We start from the raw sequence: 15460 nt of genomic DNA on the forward strand, positions 1-15460 counted from the left end.
CATTCCTGTATTCATCATTTTCCTCTAGGCTAAGTATAATGCTAGATATATTGAACAGAGGAATTAATAATTAAGTAGATCCTCTCAAACTTGTGTGTAGGGATATTGAAGCTATAGCAGGATCAACTTATCAGATGAGATAGTCCAGAAAGCCAGATTTAGTGAAATATTAGAGAGAAGCTGGCTTTGAATGGTGATAGGAAATTGCCAAGGGACTCCAACTTATCCTTGCTTTGGCACATTTTCAACTCTACATAAGAATATATTTTTTTCTTTACAGTCTTAACTAGTATTAGAAAAAATTATTACAAAATATTCTACTTATTTTAAATATTCTATTTTTCTATACTCATAATTAATACTTTTCTTATATAATAAAAATCCCCCCAAATAAATAATTTTGTGTTATTATGCATTATTTATTTGTCCTATTCTATTTTTTTCTTTTTGTGTGTTTGAGTATGTGTGGTTTATTTGCACATGCGTGTACACATATGTACGCCCATGTGTGAGCGTGAGAGAACAAAAGTGGGTATCAAGTGTTCAGAACTATCAGGCTATGGCTTTGCTTTCTCAAGACAGGTCTTCCACTGAGCCTGGAGTGAGGATTGGTGGACAGCAAGCTCCCATGCTTCTCCTGTTTCTACCTGACTCATGGTGCTGGGGTCACAAGAGCTAAAAACGTGGATGGCTACACCTAACTTCTTAGATGGTGGCTTGGGTTCAAATTCAGGTTCTCATATTTTTTATAGTTAGTCCTCTGACCCACCAAGCCATCTCCTGAGCCCTGTTTTCTTTTTAAATAAGAATAATTGCCCCAATATGTGAAGGAAAATAGAATAATTACATACCTCAGTAAAATCACATGATCAAAATCCTTCCTTTTTTTGAGAACTGTTTCTTGCCAAGTTGAAAATTGCAGTAAGGCAGTTTCTAGATTTGATGCGATTTCTATCTTGTCTCCAGATGACCATACCTCAAGGCCAGCCAATGCCACATGGATGTTCAAGGTTTTATAAATCTGTTCAAAGAGGAATAATTTTTGCAAAGCCAAATTGTTAGACGTTTCTTTCATTATTATCTGTATTCCCTTTTATTAAAAAACAATTTCAACTTGTTATGTACATTTTAAATAGCACAGCTCTTGTTTAAATTGATATACTGAACTTCAGTGAAGATTATTATATAGAACACTGGGTGAATTTCCATAAATTTCAATAAAGAAACTATGATAAACTATGATAAAAATGTTTGGAAATACTTTAAGTATAGAGATAGAAATGTTAAGAATGAAAATGTTAGAAACAATCAGAGGCTTTCACGAGCAAATTAGAAGGCTATAAACTATGAGGGGAAGAATCCTGCTGGTCAACAGGAATTACCCAGAATTATCCAGGAATTACAAAGCACTGAAAAAATGAAACAAACAGAAGACAGGGAGGGTCTAATGCTGTGGGAAAGAGCTAAAAAATTAGGCACGTTGCATATGTCTTTAGTATTCCAACTTCATGGTTTTTTATCCACGGAGGCATCTCACCAGTCTGCATCAGTGAGCAAGTTCTAGGATTAATTTAAATAACAAGCATAATTTACTTAGTAAACCCAAACTTCAGTGCTGTGGTTTGTTGCTGACTGTTTTGAAGCAATTTTTACTAACTAGTTGACCTAGTGGGCCTGTGGTTTATGCTGGCTCGATGTCAAGGTTATTACTACAGTCTTTTCAGAGATCTAGCATAAAAAGTGCGTTGCATTTATATTTTCAGATTGATTCAAGTTATAGCAAAACTTACCATGTTGACAAAGTTGACCATTCCCCAAACTCGTTTCCTTAGCTTGTTTTGGGGTTTGTTATTTCTGTGGTACTGTAAACACAAATACAGTACTTGTTACTTACCGATATTTAGAAAAGCCCAGAAAAATAACTCAGTTACTATTGAGATAGTGTAAAAAAAAAAAAAAGAAAGAAAGAACAAAAGAAAGGAAGGAAGAAAGAAAAGAAAAAAGTGAAAATGCAGCCTCTAGGGCAATAGAAAATAGTTCTCTTTCCAGTGAACTAAAAATTGAACAAATTATGAAGACATAATAGATTTTTAAATAAAATAACTAGACATTGCAGTTCCTGGAGAAGTGCTTTGGCTTAGCACTTTAAGGTCTTCTTTTAAATTTGGACATCTTTTCCGATTCTATTTCATTACATTTGTTGATTTTTTTTTAAAGCAGCTGCTTAGTATTCTCTAGAGCCCATTTTTATTCCCAAGTCACAACTATTAAAGTTACATAACAGCCAGTGCATTGCAAGCATCAGCAAGTTTACTCCCCCTGGCCCCTGAGAATCTGAATGTAAAAAAAGTCACAAAAATCACACAGTCAAGATAGAGCTCACATTGAATTGTGTACTAGAGAGGGACAGGAACCTGACCATTGCTTTTCTCCAGGACAAGGTTTATGAGGCCAAGTTGATTTAACTGCTCTGACTTTGATTCTGTTCTTATAACCATATTTCTTTCACTAGTTATTAATGAAATGTATTGAACAATAGAGGAGGGTTTTCTGTGCAAGCACACATGGTCAGTTTCCTTTCCTGCTAAAAATCAGAGCCAAGGATGCCTTTCCTGAATCCTGCTGGAAGTCTCTGAAATTCTTCTCTTGGTCCACATGTGTCTTCCTCTTAACTTTATCGAGCAGCTGTTCTTCATCTTTCTGGGAATCTTGGATGCTGTTTGCTGACCAGCTTCCTTTCAAGGCATTTCTTTACGTCTTCACTTCTACTACCATTTACCCTCTCATCGCTGTTTCCTTTGCTCCCACACTATGCTTAAATTCTAGGGGGTAAACGTGATTTCTAATAATCAGATGGGAGGAGTTGCCTAAAATACACTATAGAAAGAGTCTGAGGCTGTCTGGGAGACCACAGGGTTAAAGTCGGCAACCCAAGGAGAGTAGAGGGGAATGATGGGTAGGAGCCTTGTGCCTTTAGTTCCAACCCTTTATTCAGTGTTTGGTGTTGCCTGACGGTTAGACAAGTGTGTTCTTCTTTCTCCTTGAAGTTCTTAGGTCAGTGGTACCAACTGTATTTTAAATGATGACCCCAATCCTTGTCACTGCCAAATACTTTGTGCCAAATTTAAGGATGGTATTTTCACTGATGTTTTAAATGTATTATTCTTGAAACATACACAATCTCCTTATAGCTTGCTTATAGCACATGCCAGATAAATTTCACAGAGTTAATGTATCTCTTTGCTTCAACTTATCTGAAAACCCTATACCTGTCCCTTTGTCTTCACAGTTTTAAATTTTCATACATTGCTATCTGATTTAACATTTCTATTTCTTGGAAACTCTTAATGATTGTTTATCAGATACCATCTGACATCAGGCTACCTGCATGCTCTCTCCCCTGCCTGTTCATCCGGTGTTCATGTCCATTATCTCTTTCACAGCTTGTACTCTTCCCTGTGCTCTGTAAGCTTGATTCGTCCTCTGCTTCACACACTCTCTCTTCACTTGTGTTTAATCTCCATTTAATTCACTTGAAAATACACACTTTTCCCCCTTACAGATGCTGAAGTAGTTTTTCTAGAAAGCCCATCCTTTATGCAGTCTCTCTTTTACTATCCTATTTATTTTGTTCTATCTATTTTTCATATTTTCAATGACTTTATCTACACCTCTATTATACGGTGTAAATGAAGTATCATTGGCTCATTGACAGATCTTGGACAACTGACCCACCTCCTATTACACTGGTTGACCTCAAGAGGTCCATTTTATCTAGGGGTACTGAAGTGGCTTCGTTGGGAAATTTCTGTTCGTGCTTTCTCCAAACAGTTTCTGTTGAAAATTTTGCTTAGCATATCAGCAGCCGAACACCAGATGCTATTGTGGAGCATCTGTGCAAAGCACAGACCTGGTATCTGCCCTTTCGTGGTTGCTATTTTCCTTGCCATGGCTACAGGAGGGCAAGAAATGCTCTCTATCTTCTGGGGTCCTTGGGGAGATCTTCAGTGATAGGGTTGACCCCTTGGCTAGAGATACCACTGGGAAGAATTAATACCTCCTTTATTAGAATGTTCACATCCTTAATTATGTCTTCCCATATGTTCCAAATACAGGTACATCACCTTTGAAGTTTTCTCCCCATTCTGATGAAGATTTTTTTTCTCTTTAATTTTTAGCATCTGAAAGTTTTCAATGTCTTCTGTTGAGTTCAAGTCTAGATTGCTGATCTGTTTTCAAGTTTTTATAAATTGTTCAAAACTTCTATCAGTCACAGTAGGAAGGGGGGTTCTAGTTTAGGTTAATCTGCAAGGCAATGAAGAGACTCAAAAGTTTCTTATAATACCTATGTTTTGAGGAAGTGAAAGCAGACACGTGATTCCAGAAGGGAATTTAGTGGAATTTCCTCCTCTCTAAACGAGAACCACAGCTTGGTTTTACAGATAAATAAAGAGTCTGCTGTCCCTCAGAGAACTCACCACATAGTCGTCAACAACAATGAACAGCTCAATAAATTTTTCTTTGTGGAAGCCCTGAAAACAGACAAAAAGTTATATGAAACCTACCACCCGTTCACTAGAAAGCAACAACTTCTCATGATAAGGAATCTTAATACTACTTTTTGAAGGTGAAGCAAATGAGTGTATCTAATATGTCTATGAACTTTTCTTATTAAAGCCCCTGGACCTACACACTAGATTTTAATAATTCTTGAGTAACATTCCATCGTCAACCCTTTTGCCTTTTTTGTTTAGTCTTCCAGCTCAAAATAAGAGTTGTAAATTATTACAAATTAAGTATTTTTATATTTTTGGTTTCTTGTTTTCCAAACAGCTTGTAACTAAGCCCATGTGCCACTAGCCCATATATTTGTGTACTTATATCTCTATATGCAACCATAAAGTATATGCCTGCATCCATGTATTTGTAACTGAGAAATAATGAAGAATGCCCATATTTCTCCTCAGTGCTCCTTACCCGTTTTCACTGTGTGCTTTTCTCAGCTCCAAAGGACACTTACAAGCACTGCTAATTATAGACCTTTCCTTTGTAGGAAACACAAACAGTAGGAAATTCTGAGTTTTTAGTTCTATGGAGCAAGTGCATTTTCTGAACAGTGTCCAGCGCTTTGCTTCATGGTTTGACTAAGTCATTCTTTGCTGAACTATGTGATTATTTATCCAATGAGGTACTAAACAAAGAAATACCTGTGAAGTATATCATGTTTTAGGCCCCCACTACCTAGACCCTGAGCATGAGAAGGAAAGCAAGCCTACCAGCTAACATCTAGGGGAGAGTCAAGAAGACAACGTCTGATTGTGAAGAAACCTAAAAGCATTGAGCACCTTACCATTGTCCCACCAGAAACTAAACTTGTTAGCATCCTTGGTTGTTTTTTATTATAACATTGAGTCTGATGTAAGAGGTGAGTTTGTTATCAACAGCTTCTCCCAAAGTGGTAAGAAACAGTAGGCTAGGGTACTACAAACATTCCTTTTCCAGTTGCTTGCAGCCTTAACGCTGCCATTCTGTAAAGAGGATGGGAAGCTTTTTCCTTTATTGAAACTGATGGAACAAACTGGAATTTGCTGAAGAGGAAAAAAATACTTTCTACATAGATATGAAGAAGTTTGAAGTTCAGCCTTTGGATCATGAGTTTCCAGTTTAGAAGAGGACCTGTGTTGCACTAGCTGTGTGCACAGACTTTTTCTTGAAGGATCATAAAGGAAATCTGAAGTATTTTTTTTCTTAAAGTAAAGAGGATTTAGAGTACTCACTTCCAGTTTGTGTTCGTTTATGTTTTTAACATCTATTGGAGCAGACTTCCTGGTAAAATTGAGCCCTGCACAGGAGTAATTGGTAGCATAGGGTGCCTTAATGTTGTATTTGAACACCAAATGTTCTCCGTCATCTGAGTATTTCACTGGTTCAATGAGATACCGTTGGTCATTCACTCTGAAGAAGCCCCTGTGGAAATGGCAAAGCAATATTTCAAATCTTTAGCTTTCCCATTCTATTTTATTAACATTAGCCTTCTCAGAAAGGGAAGCTACCAGATCCAAACTTCCTGAGCTGGGTGATCTTGGTAGCAAACAAGTGACCCAGCCTGTGGCCTTTGACTGAGTCAACTTAATCTTTGTCCTCAAAAGCTTGTCAGCATGATTTCTGCTTAGAGCATAGGTCAAAAACAGTTTTCATCCAAGGGAGCACAATCCCCTCCCTCTTTCCTTTTAAGAGGTCAGAAAAAGCTCCACCTCTATGGGGTCAGATAGTCCAAGGTCATGGGGAGAACAAATACTCACTACTGCAGCATCTGTGGTTGCCTCAAAGTTTTTGCAAAATTTTTGAAAAATTTATCATGCGCTAATTGTAGAGTAGGTATCTAAAGGTACAGATACTACTGCCTGGTTGTTTTGTCATAAAAGAGGTTCTCACTCATGAGCTCTCTGGGAGCTCCTTAAAGAAAGTCAAGAAAAATGAAAACAGAACTTTTTTTTTCTTCTGCCTTCCATCTCTCCTCACATCTTCCATTCTTATATTTAAGTCCAAAACCGACAGAAAAATTAAAAGCTTTATTTTTAACTTTTTATTTTCTAAAGCAGAATGGGCCTGGCATAGTATAAAGAAAAATGACTGGAACACCCACAGACCCCAGAGTCAGAACTGGGGAATTAGCAGAATACTTGCATGTTCTGTGCACTTAAGCAGCTGCATGCTTTCGGCATCCCGACCTCTAATAGAAGAGTGCATGCTAGTGTTCTGGAATTGACCAGCTCTGAATCCTTCCGTCCTGTGCTGGACTCACCTTCTTGAGGGCTGTGTTTCAGGCATCTTGCTACTGAGCATAAGGCACAGGCTGGAGTTCACATGCAAGACTGAGGGCACACGGCGCCACCTTCCCACTAACTTTCAAACGCACTGGACTAGTGAAAATAAATCAGCCAGTGGCTGCCATTGAAATCTCTAGGACATGAGTTAGGGAGGTACTCTGCCCTACCTCAGACCATTGCAAGTGCTGATACTAGCTGCAGAATCGAATTCATGTATGATGGACCCTTGGTAAAAGCAGTGATCCTAAAACAGAAGAGTCAGTTAAGGCAGGTATAAATATATCGGGACTGGAAAAATATTGGTAGTTAGCAATTTCTGTGGAGAATAATGCGGCACTTGTTTAAGACATTTATTTGAACCTGATTTAGAGAACTTTAATTCTAATTGATTGACTATGTTGGGTAAACCCATATATAAATTATTTTCTCATACATTTATCTATTAGGTGATGAGACCTGTTTCAGATATGACCCCTTTCTTATAAATATGACTCCTTCTCTTATAAATATGACACTTTCTGTCATCCTCAAATCCTCGACAAATTCCTGTCGTTTCCCACGCTGACTATTAAATCAAGTCAAACTTTCAATGTTTCTAAAATTAGATCTTGCTCTCCAGCCTTTCCTCCCAATGCCCTTCTCTCTTGTTTCTCTGCTTCAGTCCAGCTGTCTTCTTCATTTCTCCTGCTTGGTGCATTGCTCACGGTAATTCCATCAGGCAACGACTCTTTTTACCTCCTCTGTCTGCTCATCGTCACACAGGTGACACTTTCTGTGGCCTTCCAAGTACCTCACACTTGCTAGTCTGTGTTTCTTTTTTCCTCTATTTTAAGCGGGTATGGTGATATAGATCTTAAAGAAGTTTAAAGTTGATTTATGTAGAGGAAATAGGAGTTTTAAAGGCACTTTTGGGCAGAGGAAGTCATTCTCTTGATTAAGAGATATAAAGTTCTGCAAAGGTGATGAAGAAAAGTGCAGATTCTCTAACTCTAGTAATGGTTGGTGTGAAGCTTCCTCTGGAGAATGAAAAGGAGACTTTCATGATAATGCAGCAACCGGCTGGATGGGTGCCACAGACCATGAAAGATCTAGTTCACTTTAGCTTTGGAGTGTTGTTTCATGTACTTAAACTTTATCCCTTTTACTTAATTACATCCTATATAGATATGTTATATTTATTTTGGCTCCTGCTTCAGCCTTCTTTCACTTGAGAAACCTTAGCAAAGAAAGATAGAAAACAATCTTTGCTCTGCTTGTAATCAGCTCCCTGCGGGGTTCAACGGGTCCTTTGTTCCATCTTATCACCATTTAGTAAAAGTAGTCAACTCAGGGCTAGTTCCATTAGAGAAGCTTTGAAATAGCCTGTAAATCTGGCACTGCTCTTTAAAACTACACCAGTAAGTAACAGTTTCAGAGAGGTAAGTTTTACAAGATACCAAGATCGGTGGATGCTTGATGAGCATCTCTCCCTTTACATTGTAGTACGTCTCACTGTAATTTGAGGCGAGGAATTCCCTGAAAGAGAGAAGAGAAGTAATGAGATTTATTTATTCTAAAATCATTACCTGCAAAACCAGTCATATGGTTGTAAAGCCTCAAAGATGCCTTTGAATCTCAATTAGTCCTTTTCTGTACACACACACACACACACACACACACACACACACACACACACTATCAAGCATGTTGATGGGAAACCATTCACAAATTGAACCTCATACTATTAGACATGCTACAGAAAATTTGGGAAAAATTGTGACAATTTTACTAAAACAGTATTCTTAAAACTTCAGAAAAATAATTTGTAAAGTGCAAAAAGGTTTCAAATTCAAACCTAGTCATGAGAGGATGGCTCAACATTTAAAATGAACGAGTGTCATTCACACTATGATCATTGCACAGAATACGACATATGATCACACATATGATCATTGCTCCAGATACGACACTAGTGGGTATAAATGTGACTCCTTCTGTTTGTCTTCAGATCTTCGATACACTGACCCACTTGTGCTAAGGCAAAGTAATCCCAAAACACTTCTCAGTGATCTTTCCTAATCAGATAAAGAAACCCATATAAACCGAGTCATGATAAGAAGCCCTTTGACATGCCAACCGGATCTTTCCACATTGATTTATAGTGTCAATAAAATCCCAACTCAAGTTTCAGCAGATGGTTTCTTGAATTGACAAGATGAACTTAAACTTACAAAGAAATGCATCATGACCATCAGCATGTTTTCTTAGTGCATACACTTTATATGGATATTTAGGAAAATAAGAAAGAACAGTGAAGAAGGTCACATAGAAACTTCTCTGTCATTACTAGCTTCCCTCATAGTGAGAATGAACAGTAACTCAAGTATGTATCAGTGTGCTAATAGTCTTCTCAGAGAGACAAGATGGCACTCAAAATGCTCCCTATCAAAATAGGAAGAGAAAATTAGTAAACAGAGAGCAGAATCTATAAGCTTTTTGCTGCTAAGATATGACAGGTTTATATCTGAAGAGGAGGAATTCATAAAGATTTGAGGAATTCACATTACTGGTAGTATGTACAAAAAAATGGGGCTACTATATTATCTACCCCTATAAGATATGCCACCGCATAGAACTTACCTTGATCTAAGCTGAGCATGGTAGTGGACACCTATAATCCTAGCACTAGGGAGGCAGAGGCAGGAGGATAAGGAGTTTAGGGTCATCCTCATCTACATAGTAAATTGAGGATAGTCTGGGCTATAAGAAACTCTGTAGAAAGAAAACAAGACAACTTACCTTGATTTTAGAAGGTGAAGGATTAAAGTTTTTCTGCCCAATTTTATTTCATACAACAATTCTTCTTCATATGCCTCCTGGAAAACAAGATTCTCCCTGTGACTTTGACATCTGCTTATGTAAGAGAGTGGGTGGAGCATGGGTCAGGGGCCATAACCCACCTATAGCTCCTTATAGTAACTTCAGGGAAGAAACACTGAAAAGGTGAACTTAAAGAGAAAGAGAATTATAGAGATGATTTTTACCAATTATATTTTAATTAAAAAGATATTTCTACTAAAAAAATAAAATGGATAATCTATATTCACCCCTCATTCAGGAGTGTATAAATCACTTTATAGTCAATTACTAATTTATATTAACTTGTCTTTATAAAAGACCTTTACTTTTTGTATTTTAAAAAAAAGTTTTGTATGCATATTCTCCATATTCTCCCTCTTGTCATCATAATTCTTTACCACTTCCTCTTATAATTAGTCTCATATAGAAGGTTTTATATGTCTGTCAGACATAAATATGAAAAGAATTTAATTTATTTACTCTATATTAATTATCAGAAATTTAGTTTGGGATGTTCATTTAAGCTAGAGTTGTACTGTCTACAACTTGGATAAAATAAATAAGGCTTTTGATATGTACTGGCAAGATGCTCTGAAGAAAAGGAACATAGATTTAGAAATTCGACCATCACAGTCCATTGCAGTCATGGCTGGGAACCAATAGAAGTATCTAGTTCTGACAGGTTGGCTTATTAGCTGTAGATGCTGTCAGTAATGAACGATGAAATTCTAGCTCTCTCTTGCCTTTGATGACTATTGGCACAGCTGTTTTCTCCTGGTATAATTATTAGGAATTTGCTGAACATTCAATTCATCATGGTTTTGTTTTAATACTTTGTGAGAATTCTTTATACTGCTGGTTCATAGTTGCTGCTCATATGTGTTGTCCATTCCTTAAGTTAATTCTTAATTTGTTGGACAAAACTACTTCTTCAGGCACAGCAATTAATTGATGTGGGATTCCCTTCTGTATGCTGTGAATATCATTGATTGTTAAAGGAACTGCTTTGGGCCTATAGCATGGCTATAGGGGAACAGAACTAGGCCGGGAAAACTAAACTGAATGCTGGGAGGAAGAAGGCAGAGTCAGGGAGAAGCCATCTAGCCCCGCTGGAGCTGGATAGAACTTTAGCCTACCAGTAAGGCACAGCCACGTGGAGATACATATATTAATAAAAATGGGTTAAATTAATATGTAAAAGTTAGCCAATTAAAAAGCTAGAGCTAATGGGCCAAACAGTGATTTAATTAACACAGTTTCTGTGTGCTTATTTTGGGGCTGAGCAGTCAGGAACCAACAAACAGCCTCCCTCCAACAAATAAAATCAATGGAATAAGATTTCAAAACCACTTGAGAATATAACACTGAGTTTCCACCCAACCTTCCTATTATTAGCATATTACATTGTTATAGTTTTCACAACTCATGAACCAAGCCTGTATTATCCTTAAAGTTCATATATATTCTTATGCTCTAAATTTTACTGGCTATCTTTTTGGTTTTGGACAGCCCTAACCCCCATGCCCTGTTATGGTTGTCTGTCATATCCCCTTGGTTTCTCAACCCATGAGTTTCATTGATTTTCCCTGGTTTTGATGACTTTAACATTTTTGTCTTGCACTCATCAGTTGCCTTATAGGATGTCTCTTGGGTTTTTGAATGCTCTATGAAGGCTTGACTGCAGTTTATGGCTTTTCCAATGAAAACCACTAAAGGCAGTACCACAGTGTCACCTCAAGACGTCGTACTGTCAACATGACTTCTTAAGGGTGATGCTGGCCTTGGTCACCTGGCAGACATATTAGTTATTTACAATTCTCTCTTTATAAAATGACTTTTCTTCTGCCCTATGCTTCACTCTTTGGAATGAAATCATAGTGTGAAGCCCACGGTTAAGGGGTGGAGACTAACACTATACCTCCTGGAGAAGGGAAGATGAATAGAAATACTCAGTTCTTCTGTATGGAACATTGGCCTTTCCTCTGATGTGGGCTTATTTATTCTCTAATTTATTTGTATTAGTAAAACCTCATGGATACTTCATAATTTATCTTGCAGCAAAAATAAGCAACCGTCATTTATCTTATTATTCATATTGTCCCATATTTTCTTTTAGGGGCTCTATAAGTTGGCTCTTGATTTCATTTGATATGTCCCCATCAATATGGATTTGGAGTTGGGGACAGGTCTTTTGCTGCAAGGGGGACACTTTTCAGTTCCAGGCTCACCCCATACATTTCCTCTATGGCCCAGGTTAATTTTACACAGTCAGTGTAAAGCTTCTGATATAAAGCATGGCTATCATAAGGCCACAGCTTGTGCACAGGGGACGATAGGAAGCAGGTTCCCCCTTGGCTAGGTATTAGCCTTTTAACTGCATAAAGACCTGAAAAGATGAAGAAAGAGTTGAAGATCAGAAGGAAGAGCACAGAGAGCTGCCTCATTGTTGCATCAAGTCCTAAGACGATGTGAGAAGCTAAAATATAGAAATCTAACAAGTGAGGGTAGGAAAAGCGAGCTGCCACCGTGGGAAAGGGAAGAAAGGTCATGGCACCAGGAGAAGTTTGTCCTTGGTCATTGTTAGGACTGGAGACCTGTTAGTATTTTCTGTGAACCCAAGTTAGAATCTAGGTTGTAGCACTCAAGTATCTAATTCCAACTTTCGGAGGACACATATCTAAGATCTTTATAATCTTGGATATTGAATAAATTATAATGCTTTCCCATCTTATGTATATTGTCTTATATGGTAAATATTTTTTGAAAGTAATCTTTTAGGTATTTTTAAATGTTAATACTCAAATGAGGACCTTTGCAAGGTAAGGTACTTTGTTCCTATGAAAGCTGTCCCATTGGGGTACAGAATTTGTACAGCAGAAAAGTCTGCCACTGAAAATCCACAGAAGCAAAATAGAGGCTGGAGACTGTACACCAAGGTCACCAGCTCAGAAAAAAATGATGGTGCATTACACAAGTCTGCAAAGAGAAATAGAAAATAGTTCCCTCAAAGCCTGAGCAGTCCTCTTTTTTGTTTGCTAACCAACACACTGAGGGTTAGTTACCCCCAAGCTTATGCTGTAAGCCAACTGGAGGTGCCCTACAAAACTGAAACCCATATTTGCATCATACTTGCTCCTGCTCAGAGGCAGAGGCAGCTTTCTGCACTGTCAGAACCTGAACAAAAGAATGCCATGGTAAACAATGCCTTGGGAACTGTGTGAGAGGCTCCAGGAAAAAGGCAGAGGGCCTTTTACCTCAAGTGCATTTTGTTCCCTAGATTGTTCGTGGACATGACTTCATGCCTCTTGTGTTAAACATTTACATTCAATTTGTAAGACATGTTTATTCTTGTTGGGTGTCAGAACATAGCTATAGAACCCAATCTGGTGAAAGTGTACCCTGAATCTGGAGATGGCCTTCTGCGTTGCTTCCATGCTTTCCTAGACATAATCTACAAAGTATGTGCCAGGCAATTGTGTTTACATTGGTCTGTCTAAAGAAAGTTCTGGGAAAGGGCTTCGCTGTCAATAGTTAGTATGTGCTCACTGGCATTCATTTACATGTTTTTCTAAACTCAAACAACCTTACTTGGATCAGCATCGCTTTCTTTGTTACATTTGTGTATAAAAGTACAGTGAGACTGAACGAAGATTGTCTACAGCATGAGAGTCTAGTTCACCGTGTTCCGTAAGGTCCTCAAAGACAGATCTGCAGGGGTTAGTGAAAAGTCACTACTGCACAGCTGTGAAAGCCATTACGTCATATTTACTAAGTCAAAACACATACCGGCATATCAGAGTCATGGGTGTGCTCCAGATCCCGCTTCCGTATCGGGGGAAGCTTTTTAGGACGAACCAGTTGTTGACCCTCTACTCCAACAATCCCCTTTTCTAGAAGAAAACATAAAGAAGGGAAAATCCATGTATGATTATAACCCACTCTCTAGTGATGAACAAGTGGATTGATGCTCATCTAGCTCAGGTGTTTCCAATTGCTGGCCATGCAGTCACATCATCCTTGGTTGGTGATGGGAGAAAGTTGACGTGGCTATTTACAGAGAAGGGAGGCATAAGCAACACTAGCAGAAGGACAAAGATACAGTGTCCAGCCGGGCAGTGGTGGCGCACGCCTTTAATCCCAGCACTCGGGAGGCAAAGGCAGGCAGATCTCTGTGAGTTCGAGGCCAGCCTGGTCTACAAGAGCTAGTTCCAGGACAGGAACCAAAAAGCTACAGAGAAACTCTGTCTCGAAAAAAAAATACAGTGTCCTATGGCTGTTTTGATCTTCGTTATTTTTATTTTCTACATCTCTCTCCAGATGCTGTCTCCTGTTAAAGCCTGCACAGGAATGGCCGATTTCAACATTAAATAACTCTTTTTTCCCCCTCAGTGAACTATGCATTAGAAGTCTTAACTCTCAAAGGTAGAGTTCAAAGCTTCCACTGCTGAGATAATATGAGATAGCCCCGCCACCATGCTAAACATTATCTTTTGTCATGAACTATCACATTGGCAGTCAGATGTGAGTTTATTCTGAATTGTGTATGGCAATAAATATAGAATAATATGCATTTCTAGAATGTTACTCAGATTTGAATCAAGGGTTCACCAGTTTATGAGCTGTATGAACACTAGTATTTTATCGAATCTCATCTGCCAACAGTATTTTCATATTCTTTATCACTAAAAGGGAAAATAGTATAGCATTTTAAACATTCGCCATGACATAAAAGGTAGCTAAGGATCAGCATGGTGTCTGTTCTTCTACAGGTGTTTTGTCAATACTCATTCCTGTCCCTGTCTCATTATTGTCCATGTTTAAGAGTGATAAGGGCTTCCACAGACTCATTAAATCTCAGGACCAATGGTAACCCAATCTAAGCCTGACATGATAGCCTAAGAGAAGTCACCAAAGCAGTTAGAGCTTTTATAACTTACACTTTAAATATTGTAGCTAAAGATATCATGGATCAGGTGTAATAAATAAGCCTTGCAGAAAAGAGTAACACATACCTTCAATCTGAGAAATAAGTACCGTCATCCAAAATATACGTATGGGGAACATTCTGAGTGGTTATCTGAGAAAAGCTGCACCCCACTCCTTGTTCTTGCTTCTACTGCAAGGATGCCCAGCCTAGAAGGTAAATGGGCAGTTTTGATCCTCCACAGGAAACCCTCCTCAACCCAGTTAACTCATGAACAGCTTGAGGCTAAAACTCATAGGTGGACATAATGTACTAATTAAAGACAACACTTGAGATACTGGGGGTGGAAGTGGACTTGGCACAGATCCTATTTCATGTCTAATAGGATCGTAGAGGCTTTAAGACTTTTGAGGTTCAAAGAGTCAAGAATGTTTTAGGAAAAGAAATAACTGAAGTCTATTTATATATATTTCGGTTGAGGTAGATGAAGTAGAGGATCAAATATAAAAAACACTTGAGAACACTGAACAACAACAACAACAAAAAACCAACAACAACAATAAATAAAACCCCCCAAAATAGAAAAGTCCAATTGTATACATGTTACAAATCATATATTAATTAAATACAAAAGGCATATTGAAAGGGAGATATAAGTAGCATTATAGTGTAACACTGTTTCCTAACTAACAAAGAAAGAAGATACAGACAGATGTGCAAAGGGTCAACAACAAGCCTTTCCACACATTTGTGCAATCTTCTAATGTCAGTGCATCCACTGTGTTTCCATTTGGGTTGCATCCCGCCTCCTCCTCCAGTTCTCACCGTCTCTCCCAATTCACCCCAGATAATCAGCTTCCTTCCATTT

General features: G+C 38.2%; 1 protein-coding gene and 1 long non-coding RNA gene across 3 annotated transcripts in view; both read right to left on the reverse strand.

Moving 5' to 3' along the window:
- Adam7 (ADAM metallopeptidase domain 7) overlaps positions 1-14732 on the reverse strand; it is a 33952-nt gene extending 19220 nt beyond the window's left edge. Inside the window, exons 1-9 of the mRNA XM_075949785.1 lie at positions 14681-14732; positions 13455-13558; positions 9609-9685; positions 8267-8345; positions 6998-7074; positions 5778-5967; positions 4479-4532; positions 1791-1862; positions 852-1021 (exon numbers count right to left, since the gene is read on the reverse strand). Of these exons, the coding sequence (XP_075805900.1) occupies positions 852-1021; positions 1791-1862; positions 4479-4532; positions 5778-5967; positions 6998-7074; positions 8267-8345; positions 9609-9685; positions 13455-13558; positions 14681-14732 (875 nt within the window). The remainder of the gene's footprint in view (positions 1-851; positions 1022-1790; positions 1863-4478; positions 4533-5777; positions 5968-6997; positions 7075-8266; positions 8346-9608; positions 9686-13454; positions 13559-14680) is intronic.
- LOC142835466 (uncharacterized) overlaps positions 1-15460 on the reverse strand; it is a 506414-nt gene that overhangs the window by 174497 nt on the left and 316457 nt on the right. The gene's annotated exons all lie outside the window — the stretch shown is intronic.

The sequence above is a fragment of the Microtus pennsylvanicus genome, chromosome 15 (assembly GCF_037038515.1).
Source record: "Microtus pennsylvanicus isolate mMicPen1 chromosome 15, mMicPen1.hap1, whole genome shotgun sequence".
Classification (NCBI taxonomy): Eukaryota; Metazoa; Chordata; class Mammalia; order Rodentia; family Cricetidae; genus Microtus; species Microtus pennsylvanicus.